General features: G+C 33.8%; 1 protein-coding gene across 1 annotated transcript; it reads right to left on the reverse strand.

Moving 5' to 3' along the window:
- Positions 1–13: 13 nt before the first annotated feature.
- Positions 14–887, reverse strand: LOC131856018 (G-type lectin S-receptor-like serine/threonine-protein kinase At2g19130). Its single transcript, XM_059207076.1, has one exon. It carries the CDS (start codon positions 665–667, stop codon positions 14–16), a length of 654 nt encoding a protein of 217 aa, XP_059063059.1. The 5' UTR covers positions 668–887.
- Between the last annotated feature and the right edge of the window lie 18,988 nt (positions 888–19,875).

Below are 19,875 nucleotides of genomic sequence, written 5' to 3' on the forward strand. Positions count from 1 at the left end.
TGTGCATGAGCAGTTAAGGAGGCAGGCTTTCTGGCAATCTTTCTTTGAGGTTGCCAGGGTATGAGGAAGCGGAATCAACATCAGGCAACGTGACGCTCGGCTCCAGGAATCCGTCCGTGCTGCTATTTTTGGCATAACAGTTTAACGGGCTATGCCGAACACAGCCACTGAACCACCACTCCTGCGAAGCCCAGGTGTAATTGTTCAGCGGGGTGAAGCCTTCCACGCAGCTGCAGAATTCAATATTGTTGGGGTTGCAGCTTCCGTAAGCGCCGCATTGACCATATACGGCACACTGATCTCTTGGTTGAAACCAGAACAAGTTCCATCTACTGTCATCAAGCAAAGAATATTGTTGTATTACTCCCAACTTCACTAGGACGAAACGTGAGAGCTCATGCTTCAGAATCATCCATGTATATGTAATATACAAACCAGTGTTAGTATCTTCAACGCTGATATTGTGTAAGGCTTCGTTTGTCATTTCTGGAATTTGACTGAAAACATGGCCGTCCCAGGTTCCGCTCGTCCAATACTGTACAGAATTGTTCCATGTTAGAACGAATTGTTTGGCCCCAGATGGATCCACATGAAAAGAGAAAAGACCAGGAGCAGGATCCAATGAACTTTTCCAACAGGCTAGCTTTTGCTGTCCACCAATCCTCATTCCTGGTAACAAAGTGTCAACAGGATAGTCGAAACTCTGCCAAACAATTTAAGTTTTATAGTCATCACTGAGCATTACAAAATTACCAGAATCTAATATCACAGCCTGGGAAGCCTTCTTGGTCACATTGACCAGCCAAAGAGATGCACCTGTTGCATCAAAGAGTCCCAGATCACCTCCTTTTGACAACTTCAAAACGCCAGACCTTTTTCTCGCGGGACTCTCCCTGTTAGCCACCCAAACGACCGTCTTCTCTGTTATATTGGCATACCAGATGCCGACATATCAGTTACTGGTTCCATTGGGGTTGAAGAATCCCAATTCAAATATGCCATTCTTGGAAATTATTGTCTGGTTTTCAGTAAGCGAGGTGTCCAAGGAAAGAGTATCTCCACCCTCGACAGCAGCACCATAAATTTTCAGTTGAATAAACACCGCAAAAACGAAAAACAGGCGCAAGCATGAGTTCTTCCTGATCTCTCCCATCGCTCGAGTGTTTGGTATGGAACGAAGCTTCTAGCGTTGAAACACAAAGGAAATAAATGCTAAGGTGGAAATTTCACCGAAAGCACAATGTCACTTCTAAGAGACCCAGTTTCCCAAACGTGTAAGCTGCAGATTCGTACCAAAGAGCTTGGAATGAATGCACACTGTCACATGTAATAATTTTGACACTATATTTGCACCACTTAACACAAAGCTTTAAATTTAATGGACGGAAAACTGTATTTAGGCTTTACTAACCACGTTTAATCTCAGCTTTATAATGCAATCAAAGCTCTCTGGATTTAATCTCACTAACCACGTTTGGAAATTTGTGCAACTCTATTTCTTGCGACTAGCTGGTGTGTGGGTACATGCACCATGCAAACGTCGTCACTACCTGAATAACAGCTGGATCCTCTCTGTCAAACCGTACATGTTCCAGCATGAAGAAAAACCGCCGTGAGAAATCAGAAACCTTCCAAAAACTGTGCAGATTGAAATTCAGTTGTGTCCTCTTCAAAATGATTTATCAGTCGGCCTGAAAATGTTGGCATTGGCTATCCCTGTAGCAAAATGGCCCCTACCTTAGGCGCTGGCTATGGGGTGCTGTCCCTTTAAACAGCACCCCATAGCCCCCGGCAATGGCTATGCAGTGGACAAAACGGCCCGCTCATGCCATGCCTTCCCCTTTCCATGCCCCCATGCCATACGACTCCGTCCCTTCAAACGGTCCAATCAAACGTACATCACCGTAGTGGGCTATGCGCAGGGGTATCCGTGTTGATGACCATTAAAATTTTATTTTTATTATTAACCTTTAATGTTTTAATTTATTTTGTTTTAAGTTTTACTCGTTTAACTTTTTTTAAAATTTTATTTTTATTGTTTTATTTTTATTAAATTATTATTTTAATAATATGCTATATATTTAAGTTTTTTATTTTTATTTATTTTAATACAATTGTATTATAATATATAATTATGTGATTTTAATATATAAGTAAATTTTAATACCATTATTTTATAACTTTTTAAAATACATTAGGTAAATAATAGTTTAATTTTTAAATTATATATTTATTTTTTTAATAATAATTCATATGTTTAATTTTTAATGTTAATTTGAATTTATTTATTTTAATATTTATTATGAACTAAAACATCGCTAATATATTGTGTTTTTAAGACATATATTAATTTAAAATTTTAATAATATTATTATTTTATTTTTAAAAAGTACATATTAAAAACATTAAAAGTAAGAAGTTCTTAATAAGTATAATTATTTTTGTAAATATTGTATATAGATTGAAAATTTAAAATATATTTATTCAAAATTTGATTTGATAAGTTTATTTTTGGTGAATGTTTAATATTGGAAGATTCTGTATTTTTGGTGAATGTTTAATATTGAAAGATTGAACTTTAAAGATGCCATGCCTTCCCTTCTCCATGCCCCCATGCCATGACGCCACCGTCCAATCAAACTGTCCCGTCAGAAGCTCTACCTCTAAAATTCGTACTGTCCTGCAGCCTCCACTTATTTTAATATATTTTTAATTTATTATATATATATATATATATATATATATATTTAAAAGTTCCAATTATTAATATAATAAATTAATAGTTGATTATATATTTAGATTTTTAATAATAAGTTATATGTTTTTTAATTTTTTATTTCTATTTATTTTAATAAAAATCATATTATAATATATATAATATGTAACTGATGATTTTAAGATATATGTACTATATAGAAATTTTAATAATATTATTTTTTAATTTTGTACATACATATAAATTGGTAAATAATAGTTTATTTTTAACTGAAATATTTTTAACTAAGTTATCCATATTTAAATTAGAAAATATTATCAAATTTACTAATACTAAAAATAAAAGTAATTAATTAAGTTTCTTAGTTAAAAATATTATAGGAAAGTAATTAAGTTAAACATATTTAAGTTAAAAAATATCAAAAAAATTTACTAAAAGTAAAATTAAAAGTAACTAAGTTATTTAGCTAAAAATATTTAAGATAAAATATTAACTTACAAATATTTTTGATATTTTTTCATTTAAAAATAAAAGTAAAAATATGTGTAATTAAGTCAAAATTTGTGTTACTAATATACAAATTTAACTTATATATTAAAAATAAATATTAATATAACTTAAAAATAAAAATAAAATATGTGTAAGTAATGTAAGTAATGTAAAATTTTAACATCCATAATCTATAACTAAACGTAAAAATAAAAGTAATTAATTTACTTAGTTAAAAATATTTAAGTAACTAAGTTACACATATAAATATCAAAATATCAAAAAATTTACTAAAACTAAAAATAAAAGGAACTAAGTAACTAGGTTAGTTAAAAATATTTAACTAAGTTACACAAATTTTTTATATTTTTTAAAGCTTCTTTTTAACTATATTTTACTTTTATTTTTAAGTTATATTAATAATTTTTTTAATATATGTGTTAAATTTTTATATTAGTTACACAAAATTTTGCTTAATTACAACTTTTTTACTATTATTTTTAAATCAAATTTACTTTGTTACTTAGTTACAAATATTTAAGTAACTAAGTTACACATATTTAAGTTAAAGAATATCAAAAAATTTACTAAAACTAAAAATAAAAGAAATTAAATAACTAAGTTAGTTAAAAATACTTAACTAAATTACACATATTTTTTATATTTTTTAATTATGCATATTTAATTTTATATCATATTTATGAAAAAATATTAAATAATACATTATATACACACTTAAAAATTCATATTAAAAATAATAATAATAATAATATAAACATATAAAAAACTTCATATAAAAATGAACAAATAAGAAAAAAAAAACCTCAAAAAACATCATATAAAAATGAACAAATAAGAAAAAAAAACCTCAAGGCATGGAGTAGCCCACACATTTGATTGGACAGTACGATTTTTGGGGCGGAGCTTCTGACAAATTGGACCGTTTGAAGGGACAGGGGTCGTATGGCATGGGGGCATGGAAAATGTAAGACATGGCATGAGCAGGCCGTTTTGTCCACTGCATAGCCATAGCCATTGCCATAGCCCCCTACTTCCTAACCTTTTGTGCCTGCCTCCTCCTGCAGCATTGTGCAACCCTCTCCTATCCGTGCAACCCTCTGCGGCTTCGGATAGTGTGCACTCCTGTGCTGTCGTTAAAGGGATTCCGTTGTCCCTATAAAAAATATTACTCATATTTTTGTTAAATTTTGTATATATTATTTTGCATTGTGCAACCCTCTCCTATCCGTGCAACCCTCTGCGGCTTCGGATAGTGTGCACTCCTGTGCTGTCGTTAAAGGGATTCCGTTGTCCCTATAAAAAATATTACTCATATTTTTGTTAAATTTTGTATATATTATTTTAAATGTATTTTATTTATATTATATTTTTTAATATTTTTATTTATTACTATATTTTAAATTTTATATATTTTTAAATATATTGTTATAACTTTTTAAATGTATTTAATTTTGAATTTTTACTTTTTAATGTATTTCTATATTTAATTTTATAAACTTAAATTTAAATTATATTATATAATTCATAAATAATTACATATTCTACATTTTATATAAATTAAAAAATATTTTTATGCAGTTTATAGTTTAATAAATTTTATGCACTTTTAATTTTTGTATTAAGTATCATAGAATCACAAAGCTCATTTTTACCAAGAGTCACAACTTAGAATTCTACACAAAGGTGTCCCTCATGGGAGTTGAACTTGGGTCTCCACATTGAAAACTCAATGCTTTAACCAACTAAGCTCAACCCCTTGGACTTATACACTTATAATTCAAAAGTGGGTAAAGTTTATTATAATATAAACTTTATATGCTTTTTTATTATAATTCAAAAGTGAATAAGCTTTCACTTCTAGTTCAAAAGTGGAAGTTTATTTTTCAATTGTGGAAGACTAGAGTCACAACTTTGAATTTCATATTAGATGTCCCTTTGGGATTTGAACTGTGATCTCCACAATGAAAACTCAATGCTTTAACCAATAGAACACAACCCCTTAAACAACTTTATGCACTTTTGAAAAAACTTTCTAAGTTTATTAAATTTAATTATAATTTAAAAGTCAAAAAAATTTAAAACTTTATAAATTTATTAAACTTAATTATAATTAAAAACTTAATAAACTTTCAATTATAATTCAAAAGTGAATAAACTTTCAGTTACAATTTACTTTAGTGATTTTTAATTATAAGTGAAAGCTTATTCACTTTTGAATCATAATAAAGCATATAAAATTTATATTATAATAAATTTTATGTAGTGCATAAAATATATTATACTATAAAGTACTTAAAAAATATAATATATTTTATATTATATAATTCAATATAGAATATGCATTTATTTATGAATTATATAATATAATTTAAAATTTAATATATATAATTAAATATAGAAATACATTTAAAAAAATATAAATAAAGTGCATTAAAAATAAAATAAAATATTTATTAAAATATAAATAAAATATATAAAATTTAAAATATAATAATAAAAATATATATATAATTTTTTTTTCATGTTTATGTAATGGTAATTATAATTAGTGAATCTGCAAATTTTCGATGATTAGTGAGAGTTAATGCTATCAATCAGCACTCTATCATACGTCTCACGGTTTTTCCTCCTTCCAAGTGTAAGCCAACCAGGAGCGAAGTGGATGGGGCTTGGCAAGCAGTGTCCAAGGGAAAAAGACCAAGCATTGGAGGAAATCCCTTCAAACCCTCACAAGCCCTAATTCGATTCCCTTAGGGCATAGAATTGCTCTGCAATTTTGAACAATCTGTTGCTCAGGGGCACTAAATATGCTTGCTTTCCCCCATCCTCCCCCCATCCCTTAGGCCATTTCAACAAATTGGTGGGACAAGCTAGGGAATACAAAAAGGTGTTGAACCAAAGATGGCTTAAGGCGAATCCTACAAACCATGGAATTTCATGGCAAACTATGGTGGATCTTTCCATGGTTAACAAACTCGGGAAAGCAACTCCTCCTCATACTATGAAGAAGGAAGAGCGGCTGCGGTTGAACCCATCAAACCTAGTAGGTCAGAAAATGGAGATCGGCCTGGATTTAGAGATTCTCCAGTAGAACATCAGCTTTCACCAAAGAAAGAGATTCATTGCTAATTGGCAAGGCTCTCATTATTCCTTTGAAGATATGAAAGGTTGGTGGGAAACTAAATTTCACAACCTAGTAAGCACCTATAATCTGGGTTCTCATTGCATTCTAATTACATGCATAGACTCAAGTGTTAAGCAAAATTTGCTTAGAAGTAAGGAGAAATTGCTTAATGGTTGTATCTTTCATTGCATTGATTAGGTTCCTAATTTTAACCCTAAAGCTTTTGAATTCAATAGCAAACTGCATTGGGTCAACATTGGTCCCCTTCCTGTCAAATTTCATGTTTCAGAAATAATAGAATCACTTGCGGTAGGGTTAGGGAAATGCCTGGCTATTGAAGGTATTCAGGATAAAAACTTTGATAAAGACATTAAATTACTTATTGATTTCAAAACTGTTGGTGTAAATAATTATTCATCTTGGATATTATTACACTTTACTTAAGTTTACTTAGGAAATGCATTTCATATTAGTTTGGGTATGAGACACTTGGGTGTTTGTGCCACATTGGGATAGTGTTTGTAGGAGAATTTCGATCTTTTATAGTGTTGATCTTGTTGTTACACTCCACATTCAATGGGCAATCCACCTAAGGTGGACTAGTATATTGTTTCTCCTCCCTACCCACACCTATTTCTTACCTACCCTTGTTTCTTATTAAGTCAGATGTCATGTTGTGTGCTCACATATCCATATAGCCCTGCCTATATAAGCAGGCTCATATTCATTGTATGTAACGATTGATGATCCAGTTGATCAGTATTTTCATCTTGATAGAATACAGTTTATTCCTATCATTATTTTGTCTCTCTATTGTATTTTTCTTTGAGCCCTAGATCTTGGCAAAATATCACATGGTATCACAGCCTATAGGGCTTCATTGATTTGTCTTTTGGAGACATTTAGGAGGCTTCAATTTTTGGATTTGGGGATCTTCATTTTTGGGGGGTGTCATACAGCGATTTGGACATCACGATTGAATCCAGGAAGCCGTTTCCATGAATTTTGGTTATAAAGTTGGCCTATTTTGGTGAGAAATTTTTTTTTACCCTTTTTGGCTATTATTGTGCAGATTTCGAAAAAAAAAATCTGAAAATATATATATATATTTTCTGAAAAAATAAAAATTGAATTTTTTTTTCGAAAAAATCAAAAAAATATATATATTGTTTTTGGGGGGTCCGCAGACACCCCCCCCCCCATGACCTTGTCGTACCCTGCAAGTCTGAAGGCCCATGTCGTCCCTCTGTTGTTGACCACCGCTGATTCTCATGCTCCAGCCGCCTGTTGACAGGCCCTGCTCCTGCCACCGCTCGTCATGCTCCGGCTGCTTGTTTACGGGCCCTACTCCCATCGTCGGTCGCCGAGCCCGCCGTCAGTTTGGACGCCTCCTACCGGCAGCCGCCTTCCTTCGGCCCTGACGCCTCCCACCGCTGGTATCTCTCGCCAGCAAAGACTGTCGTTGGCACCTCCCACCAGTGCAACCAACCACCAGCAATCCTCCTGCCAACCACTATCAAGCCACCATTTCAGCACACAGTGCCACGTCACCGTGCACCACATCACCTGCCAATCAACAATGCCATGTACCTGCACAGTCATCATATTTGCCATGTGTCATTAGTCCGTACGGTACAGACATCGATTGGGCAGGGAGGCAAAAAAAAAATTTGACGAGTAGATGGGCGTCAATTTTAAGCCCGTCATTTGTTGACGTCAGTGCCATGTCAGCAGTATTTTGAAAATTTTTGCAAGCCCCTCTCATTGAGCTTTTTAGTTTTGCAATTCAACTTTGGAAGGCCATATCTTGCTCATTTTTACTCCTTTTTTTGGTGCAATTTTTTTTGAAATGGGCTACAATTTTGTGCTCTACACAGTGTCGAAAGATTTTTCTGATTTTGATGGACGAAGTTTTCAGAAATTGCAGATCTTCATGACTGTACTTGTCTAATCCCTGATTTTGCAACTTCAAAGACTTCGTTTGGGGTCATACAACCTCCTTTTCAGGTGCTGTTTTTTTTTAAAGTGCATGTTTTTTCCTCTACTTTCATAATCTGCCATTTGTTTGCAATGATTTTAAGTAGAAATTGTAATTTCGGTATTTGGCCATTCTTGGCATATTTGGTACTTGCATTTTGCTTGGATCTCAGTTTAGATCACTAGCAATATTTATTGAAATCTCTTAGATCTCATTTTGAGAAGTTGGAAATTGAAATAAGAAGTCCACTTTGCCTTGTTTTGCAAGTGGCCCATTGTATACGCACTAAGTATAAAGTGCCAAAATCAGCATTTTGGGGGGGTTTCTTGATTGAGTATTTTGGGGGGGTGTCTTGTGTGATTGTGCCTCTCTCTATCTTGTGTTTTTTTCATTTTGGTGCTATGGGTTCTCCTAAATTTCCACTTTTAACTTATAATTATGCATCATGGAAGATTAAGGCATGGAGTAAACTAATGGAAAAGGACTCATTCATTATGTAAATGAAACTATTACAACACCACCTGATCCTAAGGCTGATCCTAATGCTCAAATTGAATGGCTTACTAAGAATTCTATGGCACGTGGAACTCTTAGAAAGTATGTATCAGATGACCTCATTTTTCACATTCATAAGTGTACAACAATTAAAGAGGCTTGGGATATTTTTAAGAAATTGTAGGGTCAAGTTGATGAGATTAAGGGCTACAAGCTTGATAGTGAACTCACAACTTTGGACCCCAAGGATTTTGATACAATCCAAGATTATGTCACAAAAGCAACTGAGCTAAGAGTAAAGCTAAAGGATTGTGGAATTGACAAAAAGGATGCTCAATTGGTTTATAACTTGTTGGACAAGCTTCCTTCAGAGTATGTAGCCTTTGATTCTAGCTTTCACACCCATAGGTTAGCTCAAAGTTCCTCATACACTTCTCCCTCATTTGATTCATTCACGAAGATGTTGATACTTGAGCAATCTAATTTGACCACGATGGGGATTCTCAAATCTTCAAAGTCACAAGCTTTGGTGGCTAACAAAGGGAATCAAAGTAATCAAGGAAAATGCAAGAATCAAAAGCAACCTAAGTCAAAAGCACAACAAGATGGAGCACAATCTTCCTGTCCACAACAAGGTGATTCACCATTCTCACCTAAGAGGAAATCATATAAGGACAATCTTTTATGTGGATATTACAAGAAGTCAAGACATGATGAACATCATTGTTATAAGAAGGATATTGATGAGTTGAAGAATCTTCTTGAGAAGAATAGAATCAACCTACCTTCTAGAATGTCTACATAGGCTTCTTCTTCCAAGGATAAAAGAAAGGATCACTCTTTTGGGATAGATAAAGGAAAGGGAAAAGCTCTTTGTGCTACTACAAGTCCTAATTCAAGGAGATGGCTTCTAGATTCAGGGGCTTCTCATCATATGGCATCTTCACAATCTATGTTTTCTACATTTAAGCCTTGCCACATGCCGCATATTTTGATGGGCAATCATACATATATGGATGTAATTGGGAAAGGATCTATTCCCATTGGAGATACCTCCTTCAATGATGTGTTGTGTGTACCCCACTTGACAAATAATCTTCTTTCCATCAATCAAATCACACATGGGGCAACTAGGAAAACTATGGAGTTTACACCTGATTCAGTTATCATTAGAGACTTGGAGAGTGGATCTATCATTGTGACTGGGGTGGTTGGTCATTCATCTTGCATAGTTGGGACCCATCTTGCATTTCTTAGTTGCATTGTAGACTTAAGTGTATTCCCCTAAGTTGCACTTAAGGGGGGTGTTGGTGTAAATAATTATTCATCTTGGATATTATTACACTTTACTTAAGTTTACTTAGGAAATGCATTTCATATTAGTTTGGGTATGAGACACTTGGGTGTTTGTGCCACATTGGGATAGTGTGTGTAGGAGAATTTCCACCTTTTATGGTGTTGATCTTGTTGTTACACTCCACATTCAGTGGGTGATCCACCTCATGTGGACTATTATATTGTTTCTCCTACCTACCCACACCTATTTCCTACCTACCCTTGTTTCTTATTGAGCCACATGTCATCTTTGTGTGCTCACATATCCATATAGCCTTGCCTATATAAGCAGGCTCATATTCATTGTATGTAATGATTAATGATTTAGTTGATCAGTATTTTCATCTTAATAGAATATAGTTTATTCCTATCATTACTTTGTCCCTCTATTGTATTTTTCATTGAGCCCTAGATCTTGGCAAAATCTCACAAAAATCATTTTCCTTAAATTGAACCCTTTTGAATTAATAACCTCAACAAGGAAATAGGAGATAAACCCTTCCATCTATAAAGGAATTATTGATGCTTCAGATATGTTTATCTACCATAAGAGCAATGTAATTAAGGACTCAGTAATCAATCATAGTTCTGCAATCCACAACTAAATCACCCATAACAACCAGCCAGTCAAAGCACCAGAGTCTCGCCCTAATCTTACCCCACTCGCGCCCATAGTCGGTCCATCTCTCTCCAAAAAAACCAAGGATGGCACACCTCCCTTTGCCCCGTCCTCTCATTCCTCAACACTGGCATCAAAGAAGGAAAAAACCTCGCTATCTACTTCAAAGAGAAAAGGAACTCACTTTCCCCCTCATAGAGATACCCATTTAGACTTAGACCATGATCCTTCCATGGATAATAGAAAATCAAGCCATCTTCTAACAGATAATCAATATCTTCCCAACTTAGTCCAAGTTAACAATAATCTGGACAAACAATCTATCTCTCTTAACAAAGAAGCCCTTAACAACTTACTTGAATTCACCAATGCCTTGAAGGCTGATATAGTGGAACAAATAGAAATAGTGGAGCACAACTTGGCTGACAAAGATGAAATTAGGGACAAAGACCTCATTTCATCTCTAGGAGGCTCAAAGTAATTCAACCTCAGGGAGGCTCAAAAGGATTCATTAGACAACACTCTTTTGCTCCCCCCAACACCATGATCCTTGATAAGATCAGATGATATTGAGGTTCTTGGAGAGGCCTCTCCCAACCAATGCATTGAAACCCTTGTGGAGGAAGGCTCGTTGGGTCTATCTCTTAATTTGGTAGGTAGACCTAAGCCAGAATGTGGATCTTCTCATAAGAGAAGAGAGAGAAGATCAAATTTGGAACTTAGACTCAAGGATGGGGAAGCTTTTGACCAGTCTAAGATAACAGATGCCTTTAATATAGGGAGGGGAAAGTTCCCTCCCACGTCGCCATGAAGATAATTACATGGAATGTTAGTCTAATGCCTCGCTAGGAAACCCCAAAGGGATAAGCTAAAACATAAGAATAGAGTGCACATATTTTGTTTTTTTTAAGTTAAAACAAGATCAAAGATACATTGAGTTAACATTAAGTTCAGATTACATAACGGAAGAATTAATTAACACCTGAAGAGTTTCCCAACGTGATTACTTGATTCAACACTTAACTCAACTCATGCTAATTAATCCAATGAAGTTAATTAAATTAATGACATGATAATATTTTAAATAAGGATAACTTCATTCGGTAAGTTAAAGATATAGATACATGATTAAGTTCATCCATTACAATGAAACCATACATTACATCCAATCTTACATTAAAACATATGCCATGCATCTACTTTCCATATATAGTTTAATTGCATTATCAACTAATGAATACATTCAATTATACCAACCTACATGCTTCATGATTCAAATTACTGCATTTAAAAGATGACTACAACATGCATTTAAGATTAACATCATCTAATCCATATTATACATTTTAACCATAATGTCATCCATCCATGCTAAATAAAGAGGAAATAGAAAAACACAAACACCACATAACACCAAAATGATATCGGAGTTCACCCCTAGTGGGCTACATCTCTGGTTCTACACAACTGCAAGACCCATCTAATAAATAATAGGGTGAAGAATACATAAGGTTCACATCATTTACATCCTTCCATCAACACATACATAAACCAATAATACATACAACCACATTGGTCCAATAAATAAATGAATAATCCCAAAAAAGGAAAAGGATCCATCTGAAACATGATAAGAAGTAATCTCAAAAAAATAACTGGAGCACTCGCGAAACTAAGTTCTCGCAACCCATCATAAACAACCCATGGTCTAGCATGAATATCAGGTTCTCACAAGGGCATAAACATATAGATATGACTCCACAACAGTTCTCCTAGCAAAGACAACATAGACATCACACTAGTGAACATAAGGGACAAGTGTCATCACATAACTTGGTATGGTTACCATGACAGGCCTCCATAGGTCCCAACCCCATCAGCTAGGTTACCCTGGAAACCTTTCTCGAACCTCCGACCCATCCAAGTCTCATGTGGACCCAACACATCCTTTCACGAAGACAAGGTTGTTGGTTTTCTATTTCAAGCCTTCTCACTGCATGTAGAGTCTGTAGTATCACTCATCCCATGCGTGAGGCATAATTATCTTCCTTAGTCTTTTCATTAACTAAACTCTCTAATAGGCTATTAGGTTATCATTTATTTAGCCACACTTTCGATGGGTTACCCTGCAACCACTTTGGGCGCGACCCCCACTCGAAAGCCACTTTCCCATATGACACTAGACCATAATCATACGAAACTCCTAAACCAGGGAATACACTAAGACAAGCATACAAAGTTCGATACAATAGGAATACCCACTTGACCAAACAAGTCTTCATACGAGGGGCACTGACTGACGGTACTTTGACTAGAGACGTGATTAGCTACAGTCAACCACATACCAACATTCAACACTCGCATAAAAGACATGACCGGATACAAAACCATCACATGAAAACAGTTCAAAACTTGAGATCAAGAACATAAGCAGATTCCAAAATAAACATATGACAATATCCAACAATCACAATCAAGGACTTGTCATTTCTTAATCAAATGTGAATACAAAAAATTAAACATGCATAGACATAAATCGGAAATTATAATCTTCTTCCATATCATTTAAACATAAAACTCGATCCAGTTTTCTAATAGATCCAAATAGATTACAAGTTGTCTACCTTGTCTAGGTATAGTTTGCTCATGGTTTACTAACTCAGTATAATTTATTTTGCATCATAAAATAATATAAATACTTCATCATGAGTTTTCAAACCAAAATCACATTAATATAATTATAATATATGCAAAACCTCCAAGGATATAATTATATAAACATTAATCAGCTAAAATATGATATTTATTTTTCAAAATAAAACATCATTTCCATTCTTGTTCGAAACAATTTATCTAAACTTATCTTTTACCAAACCAAGATACACTTTCTAGAATATGGAAATATACATTAAAAGAAACTAGGATAGATAATCATTTCTATTTCCCTCAAACTAAAATACCTAATTTAACCTTTTCAGAATCAGGTAATGCCCTTTCATAGATATAAATTTACAAAAAGAAATACAAATTAAATATTAAATTATATATATATATATATATATATATTAATTTACAATTAAAAAATATATACTAATTAATAATTAAAAATTAAAAAATACTATTTAAAACTTTTTAAATAAATAATATTAAAAAAAATTAAATAAATTAAAATTAATAAACTCCGATATAATCTTTTTTATATATTTTATGTAAACAAAAAAGAGAAATCGTGGGACCCACGTCCCATTCACAGGAGTGGAGGTTGTGCCCTCACTGTAGAGGTTGTGGCCACAATGTGGGCGCAGACCGCTGCATCCACACTGTGGAAGCGGCTGTTGTGGACGTAGGCCTCTGCGGCCACATTGTGGATGCAAACCCCTGCGGCCACACTGCAGTCGCAGAGCTCTGCGGCCACACTGTGGACGCAGACCTCCACAAGTTGTGATCCATGGGAGGGGATGTGAGTTGAGCCTCGGCTCCCCCACCCTCCAAAACCTAAAACCGCTTCAATAATAATAAAAAATTTATATTCATTTCTTTTATATAAACTTTTAAAATGGAAAACCGTAGTTAATCCACAGTCTCAGACTGAGACTAAAACAAATTTCCAGAGTACCCATGGTTTCCAAATGATAAAATTTGCTGAATAACCAGACTCAGAATATGGAAATCTTTCCAGCCAAATACCATATTTGGCAAATAGGATTGATTACACACATTTATCCAATCCTTTCAACCAATCTTGCCCAAAACAAACTAATTTCCCCAAATAAAACTTGATTCTGAAGACATTCATTGAAGTTTTAACAAAATTTAATCATGAACAACCAACCCCAATATTTGATTTTAAAAAAACAATTTGAGCAACCAAAATTTAATCTGTAGGTTGGGAAAGAAGGCAGGGAGGATTTGAATATGAGATTAAGCTACAATTCTTCCTTATTCCACAAAATATAAGAGATTTTCAACAAGCAAAACCATATTTCTTCAAAATCAAAACAATCTCTATTTAGCAAAGAAACCAAAGAGATAAACAAGAATCCTACCTTATTCAACAATCCTGGAAATGGTTTTGATGAAGAGCCCAACCTACAAGCTCCAGAAAATTGTTCTTCCCCAAATGCCCAAAATTTTCATTCCAAAAATAACTCTCCCAAAATATTTTCCAAACCTAGGTTAAAAAGGAATTTGTTTGACCAAAATTCATATTTTGGATTTAAAATATTTTCCTCCAAATAAAAATGAAAATAGTTTTTTTCAAACAATACAAATATGCAAAAAAAACTTGCTTTTCTTCTAAAATTGATTTTCTTAATTTAATTAAAACTGACATTTCTATTTCAAAATGCCAAAGAGGGTAAATTACTTCTATTTTTTAATACAATTCAACCTTTCCTTTTAAAATACATATACTGAATAAACTCATCATTTAAAATTAACCATTTAATCGAACTTGCTACAAAATTGAATTGAGCAATTCTAATTAATGATTCATCACACAAAATGGGTCCTATTTAATTTAGTCCCTTAATTCACTAATGCGTAAAAGAACACATTTAATCAAATTAAATACTTAATTTTACCACACGCAAAACAAGCAACCCAAGAAAGCCAACCAGATACATGACCCGCATATGCAATCAAAGGGGAAACTAATGGACGACTGACAATGCTCACTTGAGCATGACTAGGGTAAAACGAAGGTCTTAGGAACACCTAATCCAATTCCTTAGGACCAATGAGGTACACTCAAACCTGCAAATCCAGGTAGAGACAAACCTTGTACCTATGCAATATTGTACCTGCAATCTCCTGCAACCATGAACCACACATGCATGCATATATATTGAATGAAAGTGCTAGCCCGAGATTAATAACATGAATTAGAAGAACAAATAAAATTTCATGAGAATCGATGCGAAAACAACATTTACAGGTACGCACAAAAATCATAATATCTGACTATAACATTACATCATGGTACATCAACTAAGTTCAAACCGGGTTTTAAAATCTGATTAGGGTAGGGGTACTACATCCTCCCCCCTAGGTTCCGACTTACTCCTGGAAGTCGTAAGGCTAGACGGAAAACATGCAACACGCATTAGCCCTAAAACTCATGTAACAAATATCAAATTGCACATATGAATCTTTTCACAAATAAATGAAACATTATTGTTGAATCCTCTACGAATGCCATTATCCATTGGTAAGATACATCTAAATCCATACGTCTCTTATAACATTCTAGGAACTATCTATAATCATAGCAGTGAAACAAGAATTTTCTTCCTTTTGTCACACCAAATTAAAGCATTAAAAGAGGTAAACAACAATTACCATACTCATCTACCAAATATGACAAGAAAATATGCCATCATGATCAATTTATTTTACCAATCCATCCTCTTTATAAAATTTTCTTGCATAGAACTAGCTTCAAATTTCAAATTCTTTAACCAAGTTAACTTTCATGAAATAAGAGCAACATATAGAACACAGTTGTTTACACTTTTTAGGCATATAAAAACCTTTCCAATGATTATGTCCCATAACATAGTGACAAGATAACACATTTTACTCCATGATTACACATAATAACCATCCACATAACTGAAATGTACAACTTAAAAGGCCACATGTGAGCATGTCTAATACCTGGTCATAGATAACATGCACGATCATCATCTCTATGCCTAATCTCGGAGAAAAATAACATGATCATACATATCCAACATCTCACTCAAGGGCTTGATGGTGCTAGGGCACACCATAGCAGTGATACATTCCATACAAAACCCTTGTGAACATCCCTTGTTGCGTAAGGTGGTTAGCCTCCAAGAGATAGTCACCACACATAGGTAGGTAGTGGATCCTAGCTATATCACAGCCTCACATACCCCCATCGTCAAGGTTCCCTACGTCTACTTCCTCATATACACTCAACCAAGACCATCTCATACGTCCTTGGAGAGGAATTCACATTTCAACACAAGACCAACATACGAAAATAATAAGGATAAACCAATTTAGCCACCAAAATACAGATGAATAAAGATAATAAATCATCAATTCCAACAATAAGGCAAGAAAAGTCTAGAATTGCAACACCAAATCAAGTAAGTAAAAGATCACAAGATTGTGGCCAAACCTTCAAAGTCAAAATAGAATAAATTCCTGGTCCACAAAGAAATAAATAAGAATATCATAATTGAAAATAACATCACTATGTGACTAGCATCTAGCCACCAACAAGGAAGGAGAAAACAATCATCTAGCTATCGCAGTAGCTCATCATGTGGTGTGGCCTAGTCACACATCCACACGACATGGTAGTGTGCACCTCGACATCACCCTACATCATGTAGTCAGGCGGCATGGTAATAATCCAAGCAGAAAAGACACACAATGGACGTATCCCACATGGTAGTGTACCTAGCGGAAAAAGGCATGTGCAAGACACATCCCGCATAGCGACATACCTCTCAAGATACTCGTCGTAAGCCAATGGTACACCAAGCTAAGGTTGACCCACATGTCTACCAACGCTTGCTAACTAGCAGCTCATGTGGAAATAACATACCTTTCATGAAGACAAGGAAAAAAGATCCTCCAAGATACACCATCACTATGGTCAAGAACTGCCATCAAAAAGATCAAGTAAAAGTGGGGAATAAGCTGGTACACATAAACCATATAAGTTGGTTCATAAAAAAGGGAAAGTATTGAGTAAACCTTTAATATAGTTTCATAATATAACTATATTTTTCCTTGAAATAGATAAGCTAAGGTCACTTCGTGCTGACATTACTCGTACGCCGAAAATTACTATTCAAGGAATGGTGACTCCTAATACTACCCCTTTACATACTAAGGTACCAACAACCCACGGTTTGGTACTCAGTAGGGTAACAAATAAGTAGCATCAAAAAAATAGTATGGTTTCCCATACTCATAAGTAAACATATCCTCCATGGTTGATTACTTCACCATCCCATGGGCACATATAGAAAGCACAGGTTTCTTACAATACACAACGAAAGCACCAATACTAGTTTATTCACATTTATAGGGAGTACTTTTCAGTACACTATCATCTACTCAAGGAAGGTTTTAATTATGCTTCCCACATGAATAATTGAATAAAACTTATTCTAGATACAAGTACTGAGATTCTTTACAATTCAAAATTACATAAGGAAGTAACATCATTCCTCTATCTTTCACTAATTCCACTCAGCATTCATATTCACATCACTAGCCATGCAAATTTTCTTTTCGAATCTTAAGACTTCCATCTTTCCATATGAAACCAAAATGCAAAAATACAATTTCATATACTTTATATACATTATATTTCAATCAATGCACTCTCTAGTAGCATTTGTAAAAATCTTATGATCTAGGTAAAGAGAACACAACATACACATGGACAAAATCAACAAGATCACACAACATGCTAAAATTTTCTCTATATATGCCTATCATCTTAATTGAATGGTTTTCATTTCACTACCATTTAGAAGAATGCCAATTGGCCTAATCATGCCATTTCTAAATATTATGGTTGCAACAAAATGCCCTAATTTTTCAAAAAAAGATATCAAGGCAGACAATATTTTCGTTCATGCAAGACCTCTTGCGAACACTCACTACTCGTAATTAATACGAAATATATCATAATCAGAAACTTTTCATCGAAAACCAAAGTACGATAAGAAGGTAAACAAGGAGCTATCAACTAAATAATACATATTTATGCATGCACATCAAACAAGCTTTTCATTTGCACTTTCTATCCCTACTAAGTCAATTATATATATCCAAAAGCAAGTTCAATATAGCATTGTTAAAATAGGTCTACAATTGAATCAGTATAATGAAACACATAAAACAATCTTTCATGGAACACATCAACACACTCTTAGTCACTATAACATGTTCCCTTTTTACACATCTTATTACAAACAAGGCAGTTTCACATAACAACTATTCGTACAAAAATGCATATCACCTAAGATAGAAATTCATTATGCTACTCCTACAATACACATGGTGAATTCTTTCTGAAAACATACAATTTCCTCCCAATAACCATTATGATATTTTAAACTCATAGCCCTCTTATCATCTAAATGCATAGACAAATTCATTAGGCTCCCACAAGGGTTCAAGAAGTCGCAACCTTTCTCTTGCAATAAGAAAAGTCACATAAGTGATAAATAAACATATAACAATCATTTTAATTTCTAGAGAGAAAGAGGAGGAAGGGTGATACTCATTCAACTCACTACATAATAAGCATTAAACATATACCATACAAGTCCTTCAAGTTCACAACACTAAGATAGATCATAATCTTTATACAAATACATTTCATACTTCCAGCTTCAAGACAAGCACTGACCAACCCAATAGGTTAGTCAAAAGAGTACAACAATAAAAAAGGGAGGTACATACCACTCTCTCTCTGAATAAGAGTAATCATAGACTAAGACATCAAATCAGAAAATAAAGCACATATAATCACACAAAAAGCACCAACATCAGGAAGGTGAAAGCAAGGTGTGAACACACATGTTACACACAATTAAGGTTTTCTCAAAAGAATACGCAAAAGAAAAAAACACGAGTCCTTAAGATATTCAAGATCTTATGCCTCAATCACATGTATACAATAGGGGGACAAGCATACAACATAAGGTCTATACACCTCACACCAACTAAGGGCACAAAGCGACACCAGAGATCCCAATGTTTGCAACATTGGCTCTGATACCAAATGTAATGCACCGCCAGGAAACCCCGAAGGCATAAAGCTAAACCACAATAATAGAGTGCAAATATTTATTTATTTTAAAGTTAAAACAAGATTAAAGATACATTGAGTTAACATTAAGTTCAGATTACACAACGAAAGACTTAATTAACACCTAAAGAGTTTCCCAACGTGATTACTTGATTCAACACTTAACTCAACTCATGCTAATTAATCCAATAAAGTTAATTAACTTAATGACATGATAGTATTTTAAACAAGGATAAATTTGTTCGATAAGTTAAAGATATAGATACACGATTAAGTTCATCCATTACAA

The sequence above is a fragment of the Cryptomeria japonica genome, chromosome 6 (assembly GCF_030272615.1).
Source record: "Cryptomeria japonica chromosome 6, Sugi_1.0, whole genome shotgun sequence".
NCBI lineage: Eukaryota > Viridiplantae > Streptophyta > Pinopsida > Cupressales > Cupressaceae > Cryptomeria > Cryptomeria japonica.